The sequence below is a fragment of the Accipiter gentilis genome, chromosome 9, assembly GCF_929443795.1.
Source record: "Accipiter gentilis chromosome 9, bAccGen1.1, whole genome shotgun sequence".
NCBI lineage: Eukaryota > Metazoa > Chordata > Aves > Accipitriformes > Accipitridae > Astur > Astur gentilis.
The window spans coordinates 36,070,183-36,089,792 of NC_064888.1; the positions used below are offsets into that span (position 1 = coordinate 36,070,183).

Genomic DNA, 19,610 nt, shown 5'->3' on the forward strand with positions numbered 1-19,610 from the left:
AAACCATCAGTCCTGTGCATGCAAATGTTCGTACACAAGGCTATTAAAGCAAAAAATCAAACTGCCTATTGCTTCCTTTATTTTTTCAGTTCTTTGCAAACACACTTGTCAATGTTTTTCATGTTTGGACCAAGTTTATTGTGCTTGTAATTACGGAGGCAACTGGAAATCATATATGCTAAAATCCATTTATAACACCGCACAGTCTTACTCTATCAGTGCCTCAAGATAAGAACTGTTTCCCACCACGTTGATAATTTGCCAGGTTTTCTGTCTATCAAACACTCTCAAGGCAGCACATTACCTCAGCACACCCCTGGATCTGGGAATAGTCCCAAACACCTCCTTTCTGCAACCTATGCTACTGCTCAAAATTTTCCAGCCCCACACAAGAGCACTGCCCTCAGAAGATGCTGTGGGATGAGGCAGGAGCAGAACAAGACCAGGTTATTTCTTCCGCGGGTCAGAACAGGACTTTGTACACTGCACCTTCATGGAAGCAACAGATGAAGGCAAACCTCAAGTGTTCCCCGCTTTGGAAGAAACGAAACAGCTCAATCACAGCACCTGGCTACTGCTTAATTTCAAACACATACCTTTGCTGCAGCCTCTGACAATCCTGGAGAGAAACTCTGAATAACTCCAGGCTTTGCAAAACCTAGGGAGTGACTATTTCACATTAAAATGAACACTACTGCTCTGTAAAGCATGGCACGAGTAAGCCACCTGGAGCTTTAGGAGACCAAGGCAGTGGATATTTTTCTAAGTATAAAAACCAAATTGAGCTAATGAATAGGAAGCAAGAGTTAATAATTTATTCAGTCTCATTTCCCCGTGTTTGATAAACAATGTACAAGCACTTGGGCAGATAAGCTTCTAAGAAATAGGAGTAGAAATACAATATTAAGAACATATTTATAATGAGTTTAAACATCTGAATGAATTTTTTTTTAAAAAAAAGAACAACAGTCATTGTTGTATCCTTGACTAAACACTAACCAAGCCTGTATGAAATTAGAAGCATAATTAAACACAAGCCTGAGGTTCAGCCAAGGGAGACCTGCAGTCCCAAGTACCGCAAGTGCCCCAGGGACTTGACAGGTGGCAAGGGAAACGTGAACAATGGTGGGAAGCACCGCGCCGCATCCCAGGAGAGCTCCGTGGCATCCTGCAGCGCCAGAAATCCAGTCCTCTCCTCTGCCTGCTTCCTATTCCAGACTACAGCTTCTTCAGGACTGCAGAAACATAGCTGGGCCTTTATTTATCACTTTCTTTCTCAAAAGCTGTCTTTCTACCAACAGCTCCTGGCTGTAAGGCCGCAAGGACCAGAACGGCTCCTCCAGGCACAGAGAGCATCCTGCGTTGCACTGGGGGACACACATCCCATCTTCCCAAAGGAGAGGCAAGCAGCTAAAACCCATCTGACCATGGCCTAAAGAATGTCTAGTTAGTCAGTTTGCCATGTGTTAACACTGTGTTGAATAAGAGCAGCAGACTAACTATGATAAAATCCTAACTCAAATCTTTTCCACTAGCTCTTAAATTAAATGGGAAACACTGTTCCCCCCTGCTTTTGAACAAGTGTTAAAACTTGTCAGTGTACTAGGGCATGTACCAGCTCTCCTGTATCACTAATATGAACATGTTTACAGACTAAAATGCTACTTCAATTAAGGACGGGAGCACTGAGCTCTAAATTAGTATCAAAGGTGATATTTTAGAAAAATTAAAAACTTCACTACTGTTTAAAGAAATAAACCCCACTAGTATGGACGATAGCAGTGTAATACCTATACACACAGCTGGTATCCATTTGGTCGTTCCCAGAGGTGGAGATTAGGGAACGTCAGCTCTGCAAAAATAGGTGGCCACACAGAAAAAGCATAGCCACGCTGACAAAGCTTTCTTGGTAAAGAGTCAGTGGAGGTCTCGCTGCTTCTTGAGTTCACTTACAGCCTTCTCCTGGAGATGAACAGGACCAAGGGGTTCCCAGAGCTAGTCCTGTTCATTTGCACAGGCTGTTTTTCACCTTTCATTTGATGTGTCTCATCACTCAGAGAAGAGCTTTCTCAAAACTTGGGTTACATGGGTAGTATAGAAAGAATCCAAAGGGGTAGACAATTGTCCTTCTATATCTATTTCAACAAGGAAATGAAAGGGACACCAGAAGAAGGTCAGGCTCTTTCACTATGAAAAGACATACTAGGCCCACTAAGAAGTTTACCTAAAGGGATGAGGCTTAGCCAAACTGAGCTGATGTCAGGAAATGGGCAGAGAAGACCCAGAAGCACAGGCGCATTCCACATCCAAAGTCACTTGATGAAAGGCAGGGGAGGGGACTTAAAGACGATGTGGCTCCCTGCTAACTTCCCCAGCAGTCCCCCTACATCTCAACTACACAACACTAAAAACAAAATCCTTCCCAGCCAAGACAAGCCCCTAAACGCACTGCCACACAGATCCACAAGATTCTTTAATGTCCCACTCCTGATGTGATGCTGCCTGGGGATTACCCTACCTCTGGAGCTCCGATCCTATTCCGGGCTCCAGCACACCAATTCAAGAAGTCTATGTCCATGGATTTTGGAGTTTTGAGAGAAACCAACCATTAAAGCTGTTTTCCAGCTTAGTTATAAACTGTAATCTGAAATAAATGTTCCTATCTTTCCGGGAACATTTCCAAGGATAAAGCAGACTATAAAAAGTACATGCAAAGTTTGCACATTAGCACATGGGGCTTCAAGGCTGCAGCGTAAGTAGCTCAGGTTTGGGGGTTTTTCTTTTACCTCATCAGGTGTATGGCTTCCCAAGACCCAGCAGTATGAAGGGGAATGGCAGCTCACATAGGCATCCTTACGCTAGTTCCGAATTAGCTACTATACCTCCAATTAGAGGTGTAGCCTCAGCAGGACAAAAAACACTCTGGATTTAAGCTATGCTTTAGTAGATTTAGGAGACCCACAGTCTCTAGTGGAGCAAGCAAACATAAAGCTGACTCATACATATCTCACATAGATACATGTTGCAGAGAAGACAGACACAGCACCCTTTTCACCTTGAGAAAATTCAGCACCAGAAAGCTAAGTGCATTTGCTAATCAAGCAGGTTAGCAAAACCTAGCTGCTTCTTTTTCTACTGTTCTAGATGATTGGAATTTGGATACTTGCACTATTTCTGCTCAGCGCAGCAGAAGGTAAGCATATGGGGTTAGTATTTATATAGCCTTTCTATGCTGCTATATTTTGTGAGATATTATTCTACACTATGATGCCTTAAAACTTACTGATTGAGGTTACATAGTTCACTTTCCTATACAAGAACAGCGAGACAAGTGTGTGTGCATGTTGTCCTTCCTCTTCTCCACTCTGGAAATCCCACCCTAGGAGTGTGCAAGAAATGCTGGTGTTTTCCATCTCATAGCAAAGCTATTGCTCTACCAAACCTAGGAAATTATTTGTTGTACTCTTCTTTAGTGATGGAAATGGAGAAAAAGCCAGGGGCGGGGGGCAGAGGCAGTCTAATGTGGGTATAACTTCACATTCAGCAGAAGCCACTGGCTTGTATAGTATAAGAGTTCTCATGTACAGTGTAGTCAGCTCTTCAGCACAGTCTCAAGTTATTGCTGATTATTTGCTATATCTTGGCTTGGTATTAGGAGAAACTCATCAGCTGTCTTTGCCTTAGGCAAAACACGGCTGGGAAAAGACCCAAGGTACGGTACAGGATACCCATGGAGAAACTCCACTGAATAATTTGTTGATGAGCAATAGGATGGTTTCTTTCCTTGGGGCAAACTGTAGCCTTTGAAGATCTGAGAGAGGGCAACTACTGGTCTTTGCTTTCTGTAAACGGTAGGAGTTTCAGGAAACCAAGAGACCTCCAGAGAAGAGGTGCGATGAGTTATGACTAGCCTGCTCCGCTTCTTTGCTCATTCACATATTATTGATCTCATCTGTGGGCTACAGGCAATGAAGTTTGCTATGAAAGGCTTGGATGCTTCTCAGATGATATACCATGGTCTGGGACTGCAGAAAGACCAATCCATAAGTTACCCTGGGATCCAAAAAGGATAGACATTCACTTCCTCCTGTACACAAGAGAAAATCCTACTGTCTTTCAAGTAAGTATTGCGGTTTAAACATTAGTAAGTCATATGCAAAGAAGAATAAACAAACACAGACTCCAGCTGTGTTCCTGAGAAGTATTAGAAATGGCCAAACCTCCACTTTATGCAGGAGACAAACTCTTCCATCTCCTTGGCAGGGTCTCTGGGACAGAATACCCTCCTCCAACCCTCACAAAGCAGCACTCCCCCATTTTTTCTGTGTGGCCACTGAGAAGTACTGGAAAACTGTGCATTTTTAAAATTGTTGAGTAATTTTTTTTTTCCCACAGGTAAGATAAAAACACATTAAAATAAAGTCCTGGCTGCTCCAAGATATGTGTCAAAGCTTGCTTTGAATGGAGATACACATCTCAAGCCACAGTCACATAAACACTTGCAGATGAGTTTAACATTGCATAACTTTTAAATGCCTGTACAGATGAGCATAGTTCGGGACTTTGCAATTTTGACAAACTATTTACAGAAAGCAGATTTAAATGTTTATTAATTTAACATCTACAACAGGAGATCTCTGCTGTTGATGCCGTAACAATTGACTACTCAAATTTTAATGCAAGTAGGAAAACCAGATTTATCGTACATGGATTTATAGATGATGGAGAAGAAAACTGGCTGTCAGACATGTGCAAGGTAGGTACCATGGGGAAATTGTGTCCCTGTGAAGTTTCTTAGTTCGCATTTATAAAAACATTCCTATAAATTGCCTGTTTTCTCTATTTCTAACCAGTTTCTCTCATGGTACTTGTAGTGATAAGAAAGGTAAAAAGGCCACATTTTCAAATTGTTAGCAACTTACATATGTAGCTCTGCACCTTGAGGAAAAGCAGGAGGTAAAATGCATTCAATTCTTTTCTTTAGTGAAGTGAGTGACAAGATTTGGCTCTTAAGGGTCCTTTTTCTTCGTGAAAACAATACAAACCCTGGAGCAAGATACTGCTTAGGAACTAGGGTGATTCCAGAAATAATTGCAGACTTATAACTATTGCATCATATTTCTCCAAACAAGAGACAGGTTTCTAGATGTGGAAAGTCCATCACAAAGGTATGGGCTGCCACGTGGGTGTTGGAGGCTGAGGACACGGGCTGACCATTAACAGAAGCAATAAAGCTGTAGAAATGTACATCTGGAAGGGAACTGAAGGACATAATTTAGAACAAAGCTTTCAATCTAGGACTTGCTAGGAACAGTGAATGAAATAAAACACTCTGCTTTATTAATTTCTGTGCTAATTCTCCAAGTTATTTCTTAATCCTGTCCCCATATAAAGTTGCAATTCCAGCTTGTGGTCTTCTCAAATCCTATAAACATGCTTTCTGTTGCAGCTGCGGCTAACGAAAGCTACTAGTCATACAGCACAGACCAAAATACCAGTTGATGGCACATGACACTTTTAGGATAAGATTTTTCAACTAACTATTGACACAACTACATTTTTGTTCAAATTCTGTATTCCTATTTCACTTATGAGAACACTATGAGAAACAAGTGAAAGTCCACTAAAATCAAGGTATTTCACATTTATTGCATCCCTGTTACCTGGTTCTCTTTAATACCAGGTCAAAAGAATATAAATTAAATTTATTTGACAGTTTCTTGTTGAAAAAAGCTATGTTGATTATCAATTTATGAACATTGAGGAATGACTGTTGGATTTGTTAGTTAATAATTTGTTCAAAGTATCAGAAGCAGATTGATGTTTTTATAATTCTGTCTCCCATTTTCCCACTTTTAAAATGGAGATTTTTTTTCCTAGAACCTCACAATCTACAAGATAGCTCACATTTTGCTTCAGCTTAAATCCTTTTTTTTCAATTTTCACAAGGATGTAGACGCATGAGATAAATCTTTAAATTCTTTCTCTATTACGGTGACCTATGTTTTATCACAATACTCCAATTTATCTAAAAAAAAAAATTGGTCTCAGTGAATCTTTTCAGTAAAGAGCAGAGCAAATAGGATTGTGACTAGATCAGCCCCTCCTATGTGTATCTGTTATTTACTTTCCTTCCCATTAAGTAATAACCCTATCTGCACATTAATTTTTACCACTTCTAACACAGCCACAGACAATTCTATTGCCTTTTTCGTCCTTTGCCAGTCATAACTTGTTTTGGATGTTTTATGATGTCTGAACTTAATGCAAAGAAGAATAAATATACTAAAGCTGCTAAAGCAAAATACATTTAGCCAAACAACCCAGCTCAGAGGAAAAAAGCAAAGCTTCAGATTCTGCAGCAGACAATAAAGTATCTGCCTGCATATACATTGTCCCAATTAAAGCCATAAATCTGAAAAGAATATTCAGTGAAACCAGCAATTTATGCACCCTCTTATAAAAACACAGTCTCTTTCTTACAAATCTGTATCATAAAAACAATTTTTATCATCGAAAAATGTAAGTTCTAATTGAATTTGAATTACAGAAGTACTTTTAAATCACTCGAATCAGTACAAGAGTAGAGCTCTTATTTAGTGTTACATACAAAGTTTGATTGAAATTAAAAATTATCAGTATTTGTAGTGTTTTCCCTTCTGCAAAAAATACTGCTACGGCTATTTGAAATGATGGTGTGGCCATTACTACAGCATACCACCCTATTTCAGCATTGTGTGAGCACACATACACCTGTGAGCAGGCAGGGCCACATATACATGCTAAGGTTTTGGTTCTTAAAATGTTCCTATACAAATTCATGCAACATTATGAATTGAGCTCTAATGAGCAACATGAACCAATTCCAGATTGCATTTACTGTGGGGATCTTTAGGTTTTACTTTTGTTTTACAAAACAGAGGATGCTTTCTGTGGAAGATGTGAACTGCATCTGCATAAACTGGAAAAAAGGCGCAAGATGTCAGTACACCCAGGCTTCAAACAATGTCCGTGTTGTGGGCGCTGAAATAGCTTATTTTATAAATGTTCTTAAGGTAAGAATCATGCAGTTATAAAGCTATAGTTATAAAGCTGATTTGAAAGAAATACTATTCAAGAACTTTCATGAATGTGAATGTAACCAGCAGAAAACATTTTCTTCTACTCAGTGATCATTTTAGAAGTTGTGCTAAAGACAGACTCTTTTTTTTTAAGTTAGAGAACTATGTCATAACAGCAGGGTTAGCCAACTTAGGGATATGAAGTTCTACAAGACGTCCCCATAGTATAGCCAAACAGTTATCCCATAGATGTTAACAGACATAAAGCGTGTAGTTTCAAATACGCAAACAGACACAGCAGACTGCCTTCTCAGGAAGACAAAACCTACCAAACTGCTCTTAAGAATGCCAGAAAATCAGCTGGCAGCCAGCAGCAGCTGGAGGACAACTGCTTTCCAGTGAGCAACACCTGGGGACAAATAGGACCCAGCCAGCTGCCTCAGGGGAAGGTCATCGTGTACACTGCCCGAATCTACAGAAGGTGCCACATGCCCCCTTTCTTAGCCAACTTCACATGGGAAGCGATGCTTGGTTTGAAGCCTTCTTTTAATCTACGTGCTTTCAACACACAATTCCCATAAAAGAACTGTAAACTACTTAGATAGTAGGCTGGGTCTAGGAGTGCTCTGACCCATGTCTCACTCTTTACATCTGCATTGCAGCCACTGAATCACTGTCCAAAAAGGGTGAAGGCATCTCTCTTCTCATGTCCCCTCCAGCTGCATGTGGTTCCTGACCTGCCAGGTGTAATTAAGAGTTCCTGCCTGGCTGAAACTTGCAAGCCACATAAGCATCCTGTGAATCTTACTGGGTCTAGGATGTAAAATAGATACAGAGCCTCTCAGGACTCTAGACAGAGCTGTCTAGAGGTTTTGCAGCCTTCAAATGAAGGCAGCACATGAATAAGGAGTACTGAAAAATCTATGTATTGGGCATAATTACCTAAACTGGGAAACAGATGCTGAAATACTATAGGAGTTCCTGAGTCTGTAGTCAAATGGAAAGTAGTTTTTCAGCCCCTTTTTACTCTTCCCTGTTGCAGACGAAAACAGATGTAGTAATTTTTTATATTGCTATTTTCTCAGGAAAAATATAGATACTCTCCAGCTGATGTTCACATAATTGCCCACAGCCTTGGAGCACATGCGGCAGGTGAGGCTGGCAGGAGGGTGCCAGGGATTGGAAGAATAACTGGTAAGTCAGTGACTAAAGACATCACAGCTTAACAAAATGTTGCTGTTCAATTTCTGTTATGATTGTATCTGACTGTGGGCTGTAGTTTAGTCAAGGGCAATTTGGACATTACAGAACTTAGCTTCTTTTCATAGCACACCGGGGAGTGGTACCCTGGTAAGTGTGGGAAAACAGTCAGTGTGATGATTATTTTGCTTGCATATGTTTACACAGCAAAGGAAAGGCTCCGTACAGCTAAGAGAGACAGAAGGCCCCCTGCAATACAGTAATTGACTTGCTGATAAACATTAATGGTTGTGGCAATCTCTGCAGAGCTTGCTTTCTGGCGCTTCAACCTAGCGGTGTCGCTGCCCAGACCAGTGCTAGTTTGGAGCAGGAAGGGAGCGATGCTATAACATAACAATACTCCATTGTCGCTGCTAAAAATGAACTTGCAATAACTACTGTACAACCAGAACCAGCTTTAGTTGTCATGATTGTTTTTCATAATGATTTGTCCAACACTAATGTAATAAAACAGACCAGGAGAGTAATCCCTACCTTCCTTGTCCTAGCAGCTTTTCTCCTGCCATTTTCATCTTTCATTAATCTGGCCTGTTATACAGCAGCACATCTGATGCACAATATCACCCACTGCTTGCAGGTCCCTCCAAAGCATGCTAGAAGTAGCACAACAGCGAGCAGTTATTTTGTACTGTAGTTTTTCTAACAAATATCATTTTCCAGAAAAGGATGGATTAAACCAGACATTTCAGAAGCAGTAGGCTAACCTTCCTGATATACTCATTATCACCTTGCTTTGCTACGTCTGCGTAAACTTTTCACCTAGTTGAGTACATTAACAGTATTAAATTACCTTTTTTGTTGTTTTTATTTCCTGCAAACTTTCTAAAGTTTCATTTCTTCACTTAACTGTTGATACACTAACCTCTGTATTTCCTTGGCAGCAAAAATTGAGTCGCACAGGATTATATCATCTGTCCATATTCAAGTAGACTTACTAAGAAACTGCACTCATACTTAAAGAAACAGTCAGATTTCAACTGAATCCCTTTTTTTCCTGAGGGAAATCACAGGCATTATGTTTAGACAACCTGTATTAGTTTGAGCTACATGAGCTCCCTCTTACTTTCCAGATAATATCAGAGCTGGCTGATCAGAAAGCAGACCCCCATTTTCACTATATTCCTAAGTAATAGGTGTCCCTTTTAAGTGCTCCAACATTTCGGAGTTTAGACATTTGTAAGGAATATGATGTTGTTCTCTTAATTTTTGGTCAGCTGTACTGATTCACTTTTCACCTGCCCAGCACTGAATTGCTCTGGTGTCTTTCCCTGTTGCAAGTTACACACTCTATGCTCTGAGAAAGCCTCTCGCTAAGCCAGGTTTTCCTGTTCAGTTCTATCAGGGAGGGCATTTTTGGTTCTGATTTGTTTTATAGCTGTCCACATATCGCTCCGAATACACAGAATCTGGACATCCTCCACTGGTCCTATAAATAGTGTCTGTGTCTTGCAAGATCTAACAGATCAAGCCTCTGTGACTATTGGCCAGAAGAGTTTTCGTCTTCCCTTTGATCCAACAGCAAGTTTTCCTTTTTCAGCATCCTTTGGCTTGTAATCTGCTCTCTACCCACACTAGCTGAGAGCAAACGACTCTTGAAGGAACCATTTTGCAACACTGCAAGACTTAAATGATGAAAATGCGTACGGCCAAGAGGCAAAGCGAAGTTCCATGGAAGCACAGGCTGTCTCGGATCTCTGCCCACAGCAGGAGCATCAGTGCAACATAGCCACCGCATAACCGTTCACCCTATCCCTGCGCTGTTCTTCAAGGGATAGCCCTCATCTTTCTTAAAATGTTTAACTGACTCTTTAAGAAAGAAAATGGCAATCAAACAGGCATATTTATTGCAACATGAATTCATTTCTAAAAAAGATATTCAGATATTCCAGAGACCTCACAAAGCAGAGACATCATTTTGAGCATTTTAAAACCTCCAATAATGTCCCAGAGAACGAAACTGAAGAGAGGTATTATCAGCTAAACTTGTGATCAAACCACGCCTTTCTCAAAATACGGGAAACTCACCCTGCAGTCTGCATTCTTTAGCAATTTTTTAACAGGTTCAGCATTTCCAGAGTTTATTTGCAGAGTTTAAAGCTATGGGCTTGATCTCCTTATTCATCATGGAGGCAGCGCCAAGGGCGGTGTGCATTAAGCAGAGTGACCTTTCATACACAAAAGACACTTTTGGATATTATTAACGCAGCCCTTTTCAATTGTTACTTTTCCTCTGGGATTTCAGGCTTGATGAATCTTGGACTATTAGTCTACAAAATAGTTTACTAAGAGCAAAACCAAATCTGCTGCCCAGGGACAACAAGAGATGCAAGTATAAGGTAGCAAAAATTATGTAATTTGCAAGACTTTACAAGCTCCTGAAATTGCTGCAGCAATTTGGGAAGCAAATTAATTCTGTTTTCTGCTAGGATCAAAAGCAAAGATCATCACTTCAAAACTAGATGTTTTTCCAAAACCTGACTGGAGCCACAAGTAGGCAAGCTGGTTCCAACACCTCCAAGCACACAGGGTGCTATCAGCATCAATTACTGTTTGAGTACATTGAGTTACATGGGATGCAGATGCAACCACCTCAATTTGAGCAACATTATTAAAGGGAAGTTCAATTTTTTTAAAAAAATTACATCCAAGTGCTGGGAGTCAATATTCATGTAAATCAGTAAAATTTAATAGGCTTCACGCAGGTAACCCTTTCTCCTTCCTGAAAAGCCACTTGGTAAGAGAGAGCACATGTTATCATTTTATTAATGCCTATACTACTTAGATATAGGGAACCATAGGCAACTATATATGTAATATTCATTATATACAATCATAGTGTTATGTAAAATGATACATCTATATCTCCTTACCTATACGTAACACTAGTCTTTTTCTTTCAGGACTGGACCCTGCTCAACCTTATTTCCAAGACACTCCACTTGAAGTCAGACTGGATAAATCTGATGCAGAGTTTGTTGACATTATCCACACAGATTCAGCTCCCACAATCCCCTACTTAGGTGAATATTCAGCTCTATTGTATTAATACTACATTCTTTATGCTTTGTGGCACTTAAGTATCCTAATCATTCATCAAGACTCAGTTGTGCTGGGTGGTGCATAGACACAGAACAAATACACCATTCTGGTCAGTAACAGCTCATATCCTAAAATACCAAGCACAGACAAACTTCAAGCCAGTAGCTATAGGTATGAGAAAATACTAGACAATATAATTTCAAACCCGCTTACCTCCACTTTAAATGCTTTAGGTTTTGGCATGCCCACAGCTATAGGACATCTTGACTTTTACCCAAACGGAGGAAAGCAAATGCCAGGGTGTGGGAAGAACCCTGTTTCACAGATTGTAGATCTCGATGGCATCTGGGAAGGTAAGTGTGTTGATTACATTACAAATTCAGTGGAAGGTCATCCCTCACAATGCAAGGACTTAGCTTTTCTTAATTCAGGTGTTTTGTATTAGCTTTTGGTGTGTCCATCAGCAATGGCAGCTGCAGAGTGCAGTGGAACTGTTGATATGCTCAAAACACACTATTTCCCAAAGCTTATTCAAAAATAAACAAGACAAAGGTGTTGCCTCTGGAAAATATGCCTCCTCTAAAGTATTTTACAGCAGAAACAAAAGCTACTGAAACTGTGCCAAAAATTTTGAAGGGTCTGTAACAACACATTTCACTTTGTTTCTATTTAGTTGCCCAGCAGCAATACTGGGTGGAGCAGGGCAATGATGCTCACAGCTATTTCTGTTAGGGTATCTTCAGCTGCAGTTCTTCTGAGATAGAGCAATTTTTTTAATTACCTATTATAATCTGGGTTGCATTAAAGCAACATCATTGTGTCTATTTTTAGTCAGCTAAAAAAAAGATTGGCACATAGCTGCTCAAATACACTGTTCTCTGTTGTTTTACATGGTTCTAATAAAAGCTCAAAATATTAGAAAATTTCCTTATAAAGTTTAATTGTACATAACATTAATAAACCCCCAAGATTTCTGCTGTAGAGATTTTTCAGTATATTACCTGAGCTCTTTCCTACATTACTGCAAACACCTTGAACTCTGAGAATCCATGAACTTATTTGTGATGACTAGCCTTTTTCTCCAGGTTTTATTCAATGCAGCTAGAGGCATTACTTTTTCTTTTCTTCTTCTTTTTTTTTTTTAATAAACTTGTTATCAATAATGGGGAATTAAGGCACAAAGAAATAACTGTGTTGTATATGATCTTCTTTTTAACCTAAAGTCAGGAAAATAAAGGCAACACAAAGGAGAATAATATATTCATTATTTTAATTTTAAGAGTCTCCCTTCCTTAAGCACCCCCCCAATAATAATAATTTTGTTTTGAAGTCCTCAGCTGGAGCAAATCAGCATTGCCCTAGGAAGTTCACTGTTAAATACTTTTCATTTGGTTTTCTTTTGTTATGGTAATGCAGCTGTTGCCTACAAAAGACCTGCTTCATGCAGTTCTCAATTCTATTGTGAAACTCGGTCAGATTGCTTGAATAAGTGTTTGTGAGGGAAGGGGAGGGGCTGAGCTGAGCTGAGCTGCACAGTTGGGCTCCACAAAACATTTCAAGTTTGCATTTTATACCTGTTGAGTCAGTGACGTTCCTTAGAGCATCAATTCATTGGGAGAGCAAGCTTCAAACCTTAGGTTTGATACTCCAAGAATTGTGATGAGGCTTTTGAGGAGGAAGGATGTATCCCAATGACATGGCAAGGGCTGTGCCAGTGTCTTTCCTCAAATGGTAACAGAAAGGGAGAACTAACCTGGGAGCATCTTTTCACAGGAACTCGGGACTTTGTGGCTTGCAATCATTTGCGGAGTTACAAGTATTACTCTGACAGTATTATCTACCCTGATGGATTTCTAGGCTATTCTTGTGCTTCATATGATGTTTTTGAAACAGTAAGTATTTCTCAGAGCCTCAGTATGGACCATATCAAAAATAGTGTCTCTTATGTATACAACTGAAATTCAATTTATTTATACTAGCTTGCACCCAATGAGTGCATCTGTAAGAGAAGTAAGGGTCAGACATCCTAAAGTATTATACCTCGTTCAGCTGACATGGGTCAAAGTAGAAAAAGGCAACAACAAACAGGGACGTCCCTCGTTCTGTGCTGGTGTGACAGCCCTGAGGTACTACTGGAGCTAGTGTGGCTTCTGCAGGTCTGCTCTGCTGCATCAAACTGGGGAAGAGGTAAGAAGAAGAGCCTGTCCCTGTAATCACCAAATGTATTTATCAAACTGCAACGAGTGGAATCCCATACTGTAGCTGATGAACTTTCAAACACAGCTTAAATGTTTTCTTTTCAAAACAAGAAGGAAAATAATATGTGATGACCTGATGGGGTCAGTCCATGATCAAAGTACTTTGGTGACTTAAGATGGTCTCAGGGACAAAGCACAATGGTTTATGGACCAAGGTCAGGAAGCCCTTCCCTGTCCCAGACTGGGAGATGGGGAGCTACAGCCCAAGAGTAGCAGGGAGGCAACGGGCTTGTCATATCCTACAGACAGAGGTATAAACTTATATAGTGCTTAGATTGACTTTCACACGTTCTGAGCAGGTAATAGAAGAGATCACACTTCTCAGGTCACTGTGGGAGAAGGTGACTACCTGCTTCTGTCACCATAGTAGAAAACTGCTTTCATGACAAAAATGAGCTTTGTTTTCAAGACAAAGCCTTTCTTGACCCAACCTGAAGGTATAAGGAGACATAATTCTTTCTCATCAGTTGCTGGGAAGGACACCTCCTCCTCCCCGCTCCAGTTCAAGACTATTCAAGGATGTCACTGCTGTGGCTGGATTGAGCTAAATGGCATGAGAAAAAACATAGAGACCTGAAAAATCAGAGCCTTTGAGAAACTTGTCTAGCTTATATGATCTTTCCTAAGTCACAGAAAGTGTTACTTCAAATTTGTTGCTGCTGTGATACAGGGCCAGTTAGGTGGTTATGTTAAAAATAAGTCCTATGACTACTTTTTTTTTTTTTTCTTGGCTGGCTGGATAATTTTATTAATAGATATATTTGTTTTCAATAGGAAACCTGTTTCCCTTGCCCGCAAGACGGATGTCCAAATATGGGTCACTTTGCAGATAAATTTAAAGGGAAAATTAAAAACGATTTCCTGAAACTTTACCTGAATACTGGAGAAGCCAGAGATTTTCCTCGTGAGTTTCAATTGCTTCCATTGCTACCTACTCCTTGTAAACAACCCTTTTAATTTTCCTGGTTTACAATTAATTTTAACAGATGAACAGAACTCATAGCAGTGCAGTGGCTATTCAGTCCTTCATGCCTTTTTCTCTTTTGGTCCAACACTAGTGCACAATTTTGGGCCCTCCAGTACAAGTAAGATACTGACATACTATAGAGTCTAGTGGAGGTCACTGAGATGTTTAGTGGGCTGCACTACAACGTTCAAGGAGAAAGGCTAGGCAAGGCACAGAAGTTGCAGCAAGGGAATTTCTTAATTAAATAGTATGAAAATTACTGTCACAATGACAGTAGTTAATTGCAGGAAGAGGGGCCCAGAGAAGCCAGAAAATCGCCATCTTTGGAGATGTTCAAAACTCCATTTGACAAAGGTCAAGAGCAAGCTGATCATAACTGGCCTTGTTTGAGAAGTGGACGGACGAGATGACCTCCTTTACAACCTCAGTTACCCTAAATGTCAGCTCTCACAAGACTGTTCTTCCTTCACCTTTGTAAACAAGAATCAGAGGGGGAACAGCCACTTTTGCTAATTGCACACTCAAAGAAAGTTCTCACCCACAAAAATTATTTTCCTTGAGTTTCAGAATTTTTTTACACTCCTTCTACACTGCTTATATTCTGGTATGTATCAGTATTTATTTCTAACACCTCCTTCTTTCCAACTTCACTGTATATGAAAACCTTCATGGTCAAAATGCTGAGGTCTACATTGTGCTTACCCTATTATGGACTAGCGCTTTTTTTTCTTCCCAGAAAGTAACACAAATGTCTACCCATTTCTCATGTTGATCTCATTAGGGCATAATGACAGATCTGACTTCCTGGTGTTTTGTATTTGTTTTGCATAGTTATAACCCAAGGAAGAACAACAAGCACCAAGATTAACGTGTGAGCGCGTTGTGTTAACCCCTTTGAGTCCAGACAGCCTGTGATGTAGCCTTGAGCTGAAAGTGAAGGACAGCATTAATTTTCTTTTCTTTCAGCTACAGTGTACAGACTGAAAAAAAAAAAAGACAACACTTGATATTTTGGAGACTGTTTCTCCCTGGGTACAATCTAACTTACTGTATTTCTTCTGTGTAGTGTGGAGGTACAAAGTAACCGTGACCCTCTCTGGAAGGAGTAAAATAAAAGGATATGTAAATATTGCCCTGTATGGAAGTGGTGGGAACACAAGACAGCATCAGATCATCAAGTAAGTTAAAAATTCAATAGAAAAGAAACTTCTCTTCTAGAATATTTAATTCATATTTTAATTAATAGTTCTGTTTACGTTGGTCTTATTTTAGAGGTAAAATTGTACCCCCGATGTAAATGCAGCAACAGTTTGCTCACTCTGGCTTTACATTTGAAGGGAGAAGGTTAGAATGCAGGATTTTAAAATGTTAGAATTTGATGTTACTTGTCTACTGTGCCACTAAGGTCTTGCTGGACCTACACTAGTGGAGTTCTTATCTTTTTGTCTTTCACAGGCTTGTAAAATGTTCCTGCCACAGCTGCTTACAGCTAAAGTTACCTCATGATTTACCATATAAAAATCTATTTTTTTATTGCTCATAACTTTGCCTGCTTACACGGAAGCTGCTTGCTTGCCTTATGTGGTTTTGTTATTTGCATTTTTCTTGTTTGTTTCAACTAAAATATCTGAAATGATGAAAAATAGGGAGAAGGCATTTTGATGTGGGTTTTGGGGTTTATTTTTTGGTTTTGTTTTTTGTTTATTGACAACTATGTCACTTCCACTTTTCCAAGAAGGACTTTGCATCTTCACACTTGGCAGCAGGTGTTTGCTATGAGCTGATCCCGGTTTGCTGGCATCCATGCATTCACCTGAGACGAGTCTGCCAGTACTGAATGCACGCCAGTACTGAATGCACTCCAGCACTCTCTAGCTGCCATTTGCAGGGCCTGTGTCAATTCCATTGCTGGAAGTGAACTTTATTTTCCTCAGCAAATCTTGCTCTCACCTACCAGGCACCACTGTTGATCCAGTAAAGAAACAAAAAGGCAAAGGGATTTTGTCCTGTCTCTCATTACTTCCCCTACCATAAGCCTTTTAATATGGAGGAGAGTAAATATCATCTTCTGAAGGCAGATGAATGAGAAAGTGCAAAACTAGGGGAAGGAATAAAAATCCTGTCTTTCTCATGAAGCTTGTTACAACAGTAGAGGTTTCTGCTGGGTGGTTCTGCCGGGTCCTTTGCTTCTCCCCCCGCCCCCCTCCTGTATCTCTCAGGTCGTGTCTACAATAACAGTTCTGCAGTGATAAAGGCATCTCGCATTCAAAATGTCTCTTGATTTCATACAGCAGGAGTAAATTTAAGAAAGTAGCCCTTCACCTTCAGAGCATGGGAGTGGGAGTGGGCAAAGGAGAGGAACAGAGAAGCTTTGGCTTATATTCAGTGAGATGTAGTAGCTGAAGCTATTACCAGCCTCAAGCTGCTGCCATTTAGAGCTTTGATGCGCGTGAAATGAGTAGCCAGATTAAAACTACAGTTACCCAAGAGCAGATGCACATTTGACTCGGCCACGGTGCTGCAAGTGTGGGAATCTCTGCTAGAGAGCAGGGCTGAGCAGCTGTTAGATAATCCTTTTGGCCAACCCCCAAAAATGCAACATCTGTATCATATAAATTAATTAATATTAAGTGAAAATTTCATCTCTGTGCAAAAAACCCTGCCTACATAAGCAATAGGGAGCAAGCTCTACCTTCTCCATAGGGATTGTCCTGTAACTGGGTCTTCATTGTGAGGTGTGACTGCGGCATATCAGGCCTACCTGCCTTTGCTGCTTCTGACAAACACCGACTTGGGATGAATTATATTGGAAAATGGACAATAATGATGTTACTATATTATAAACTAAATACTGTCTCTCTGTTAACTTTCTACTCACTTGCTACCACAGCCAATCAGTTAACAGGACTGGTAATTCACATTAAATGCTAGCATGCCTCACATCCATAAAATGTTATTTTTTCACAGGGGAACCCTCAAACCAGACAACACTTACACAAGCTTCATTGATGCAGAAGTTAATGTTGGAACAGTTACAAAAGTTAAATTTCTTTGGAACAACAACCAGTTAAATCCAACTTTTCCTAAATTAGGAGCTGCAACTATCACAGTACAATCTGGACAAAATGGAAAAGAGTAAGTATATGCATTGTGAAAATCTTGAAAGTTACTCAGTAATACATGTGACGAAATTCTATGTGGGGTGAAAGCATTTTCACAAGAAAAGCTATTTAAAGCATTAAAAGAAAAAGACTCTCAAGAAAACCTTTTATTTCCTTCCTTTCAACACACTGTTCCTCCATAGTTCAATTCACTACTACTTCAACTCTTTGCCTTAAATAACTTCAAAGAAAAACTTAAAATATTTCCAGGCTTCAGAAGAGCAAACTTCCTGTATAAACCTTTGGGTGAGAAAAATTAGCCATGGCTTGGATTACCAGCATCATTCTTGCCACATCCTACTGTCCACAAGAATAGGTTATCTGTGCCTGAGCTTGCATTAGGACGTCTGACTGACTGTCAGCTGGAACCAGCAGACATTTTCCATTGATATTGATGGTCCCTGAGATCATAACTGATAAAAGAGGACAGTGATAATAAGCCTACTGCTCCAATCAGCAAGGCTAATACTTGGAAGCTGCTCTTAAAAGGCTACATATAAAGTTGAGGGAGAGAGGCTAAAACTGATTTCTCCAGACTTTGTGGAATATAGCTTGGATGTTCAGGTTATAGAATTATGATTTACTGATCCAGCTTTAGTCATTTTCCTGGACATTTTAAAACAAACTCCCTCATTTGCTTGATCAGTTATTTTATTTTATCCACGCCACAACTGGGTAGCTGGAAGAGGAGGTAGAGTATATGTTTTAGACCCATATACAAATTCACAGTTAAAATGCCATCACTTAAAAGACAACATGGGAGACGGAAACAGTTTCAAGCAAAGCAAAATGATTCCAGACCAGCAGCGTTACCTTTAAGCAGAGGTCCTAAGTCCAGTTGTAGTTTCTATTCACCAAAGCACATTGCTGATGAAGCGTACACCTGTAGAGAGGCCCTCACTCTTCTATTGACTCACGGCCTTTGCACAACTAGTTGTGACAATCTGCATAGTGATGGTAGCACAAAATCTGGAAAAAAAAAGAAACTAAAACTAAAGGAAGGCAGGCAGTGAACCAGAATGAATACAGTCCTTCACTGCTTTCCCTAGCAGTAATATTTCAAACTTAGGAGCTCAAAGTATGTTGTGTTCAGTTGTGTCAAACGACAAACCAGGTTACTTATATTAAAACAAATCCACTTATATAATCTCAACAAATGTTGACAACTCAAGGCACTTGTATTTTTTTTTTCTTCAGATTCCGTTTCTGTGGTTCTGAGACAGTGAGGGAGGATGTTCTGCAAACTCTTACTGCTTGCTAACAGCACATACGGATGCCCAAAACCTTGCTACCAGTAAAAGCTAGTCATGCATAAAACACTGGAGTCTGTGGTCACTGGAGTTCTAATACTGATGATGTGTGTTGGGGTTTTTTTGCTGGTTTGAGAGGTGAGGGTTAAGTCTGTGGATACCTCTCTACAGACAGAATTTTTAGAGTAGCTTTAGGAGTGAATGAGCAAAAGCCTGTTGAAAAATTCCCCTGATTTCAGCCTGTTTAAAAATAATTTCAGACAAGAGGAGGAAAGGGGGCAGGTAACAGAATCTGGAGTGTGGCTCCTGGGCAGTACCAAGAGAAAGCAGACCTGCTTGTGAGTAGAAAGCTCCAGGTAGATCGTATAGCGGCCTTCTAGTACCTAAAGGCAGCCTACAAGAAAGCTGGGGAGGGACTTTTTACGAGGGCAGGTAGTGATAGGACGAGGTGTAATGGTTTTAAACTGAAAGCGGGCAGATTTCGATTAGATATTAGGAAGAAATTCATCACTGTGAGGGTGGTGAGGCACTGGAGCAGGTTGCCCAGAGAAGCTGTGGATGCCCCATCCCTGGAAGCGTTCCAGCCCAGGCTGGATGGGGCTTGGAGCAACCTG

The 19,610-nt window shown here is 40.2% G+C and overlaps 1 protein-coding gene across 1 annotated transcript; it reads left to right on the plus strand.

Moving 5' to 3' along the window:
* The first annotated feature begins 3,144 nt into the window (after positions 1-3,144).
* Positions 3,145-19,007, plus strand: LOC126042465 (inactive pancreatic lipase-related protein 1-like). Its single transcript, XM_049809578.1, has 12 exons — positions 3,145-3,193; positions 3,966-4,120; positions 4,631-4,756; positions 6,921-7,055; positions 8,147-8,255; positions 11,222-11,341; positions 11,594-11,713; positions 13,134-13,252; positions 14,393-14,522; positions 15,652-15,763; positions 17,553-17,720; positions 18,944-19,007. The coding sequence occupies exons 1-12, from the start codon at positions 3,145-3,147 to the stop codon at positions 19,005-19,007; spliced, it is 1,407 nt and encodes a 468-aa protein (XP_049665535.1).
* Positions 19,008-19,610: the final 603 nt, after the last annotated feature.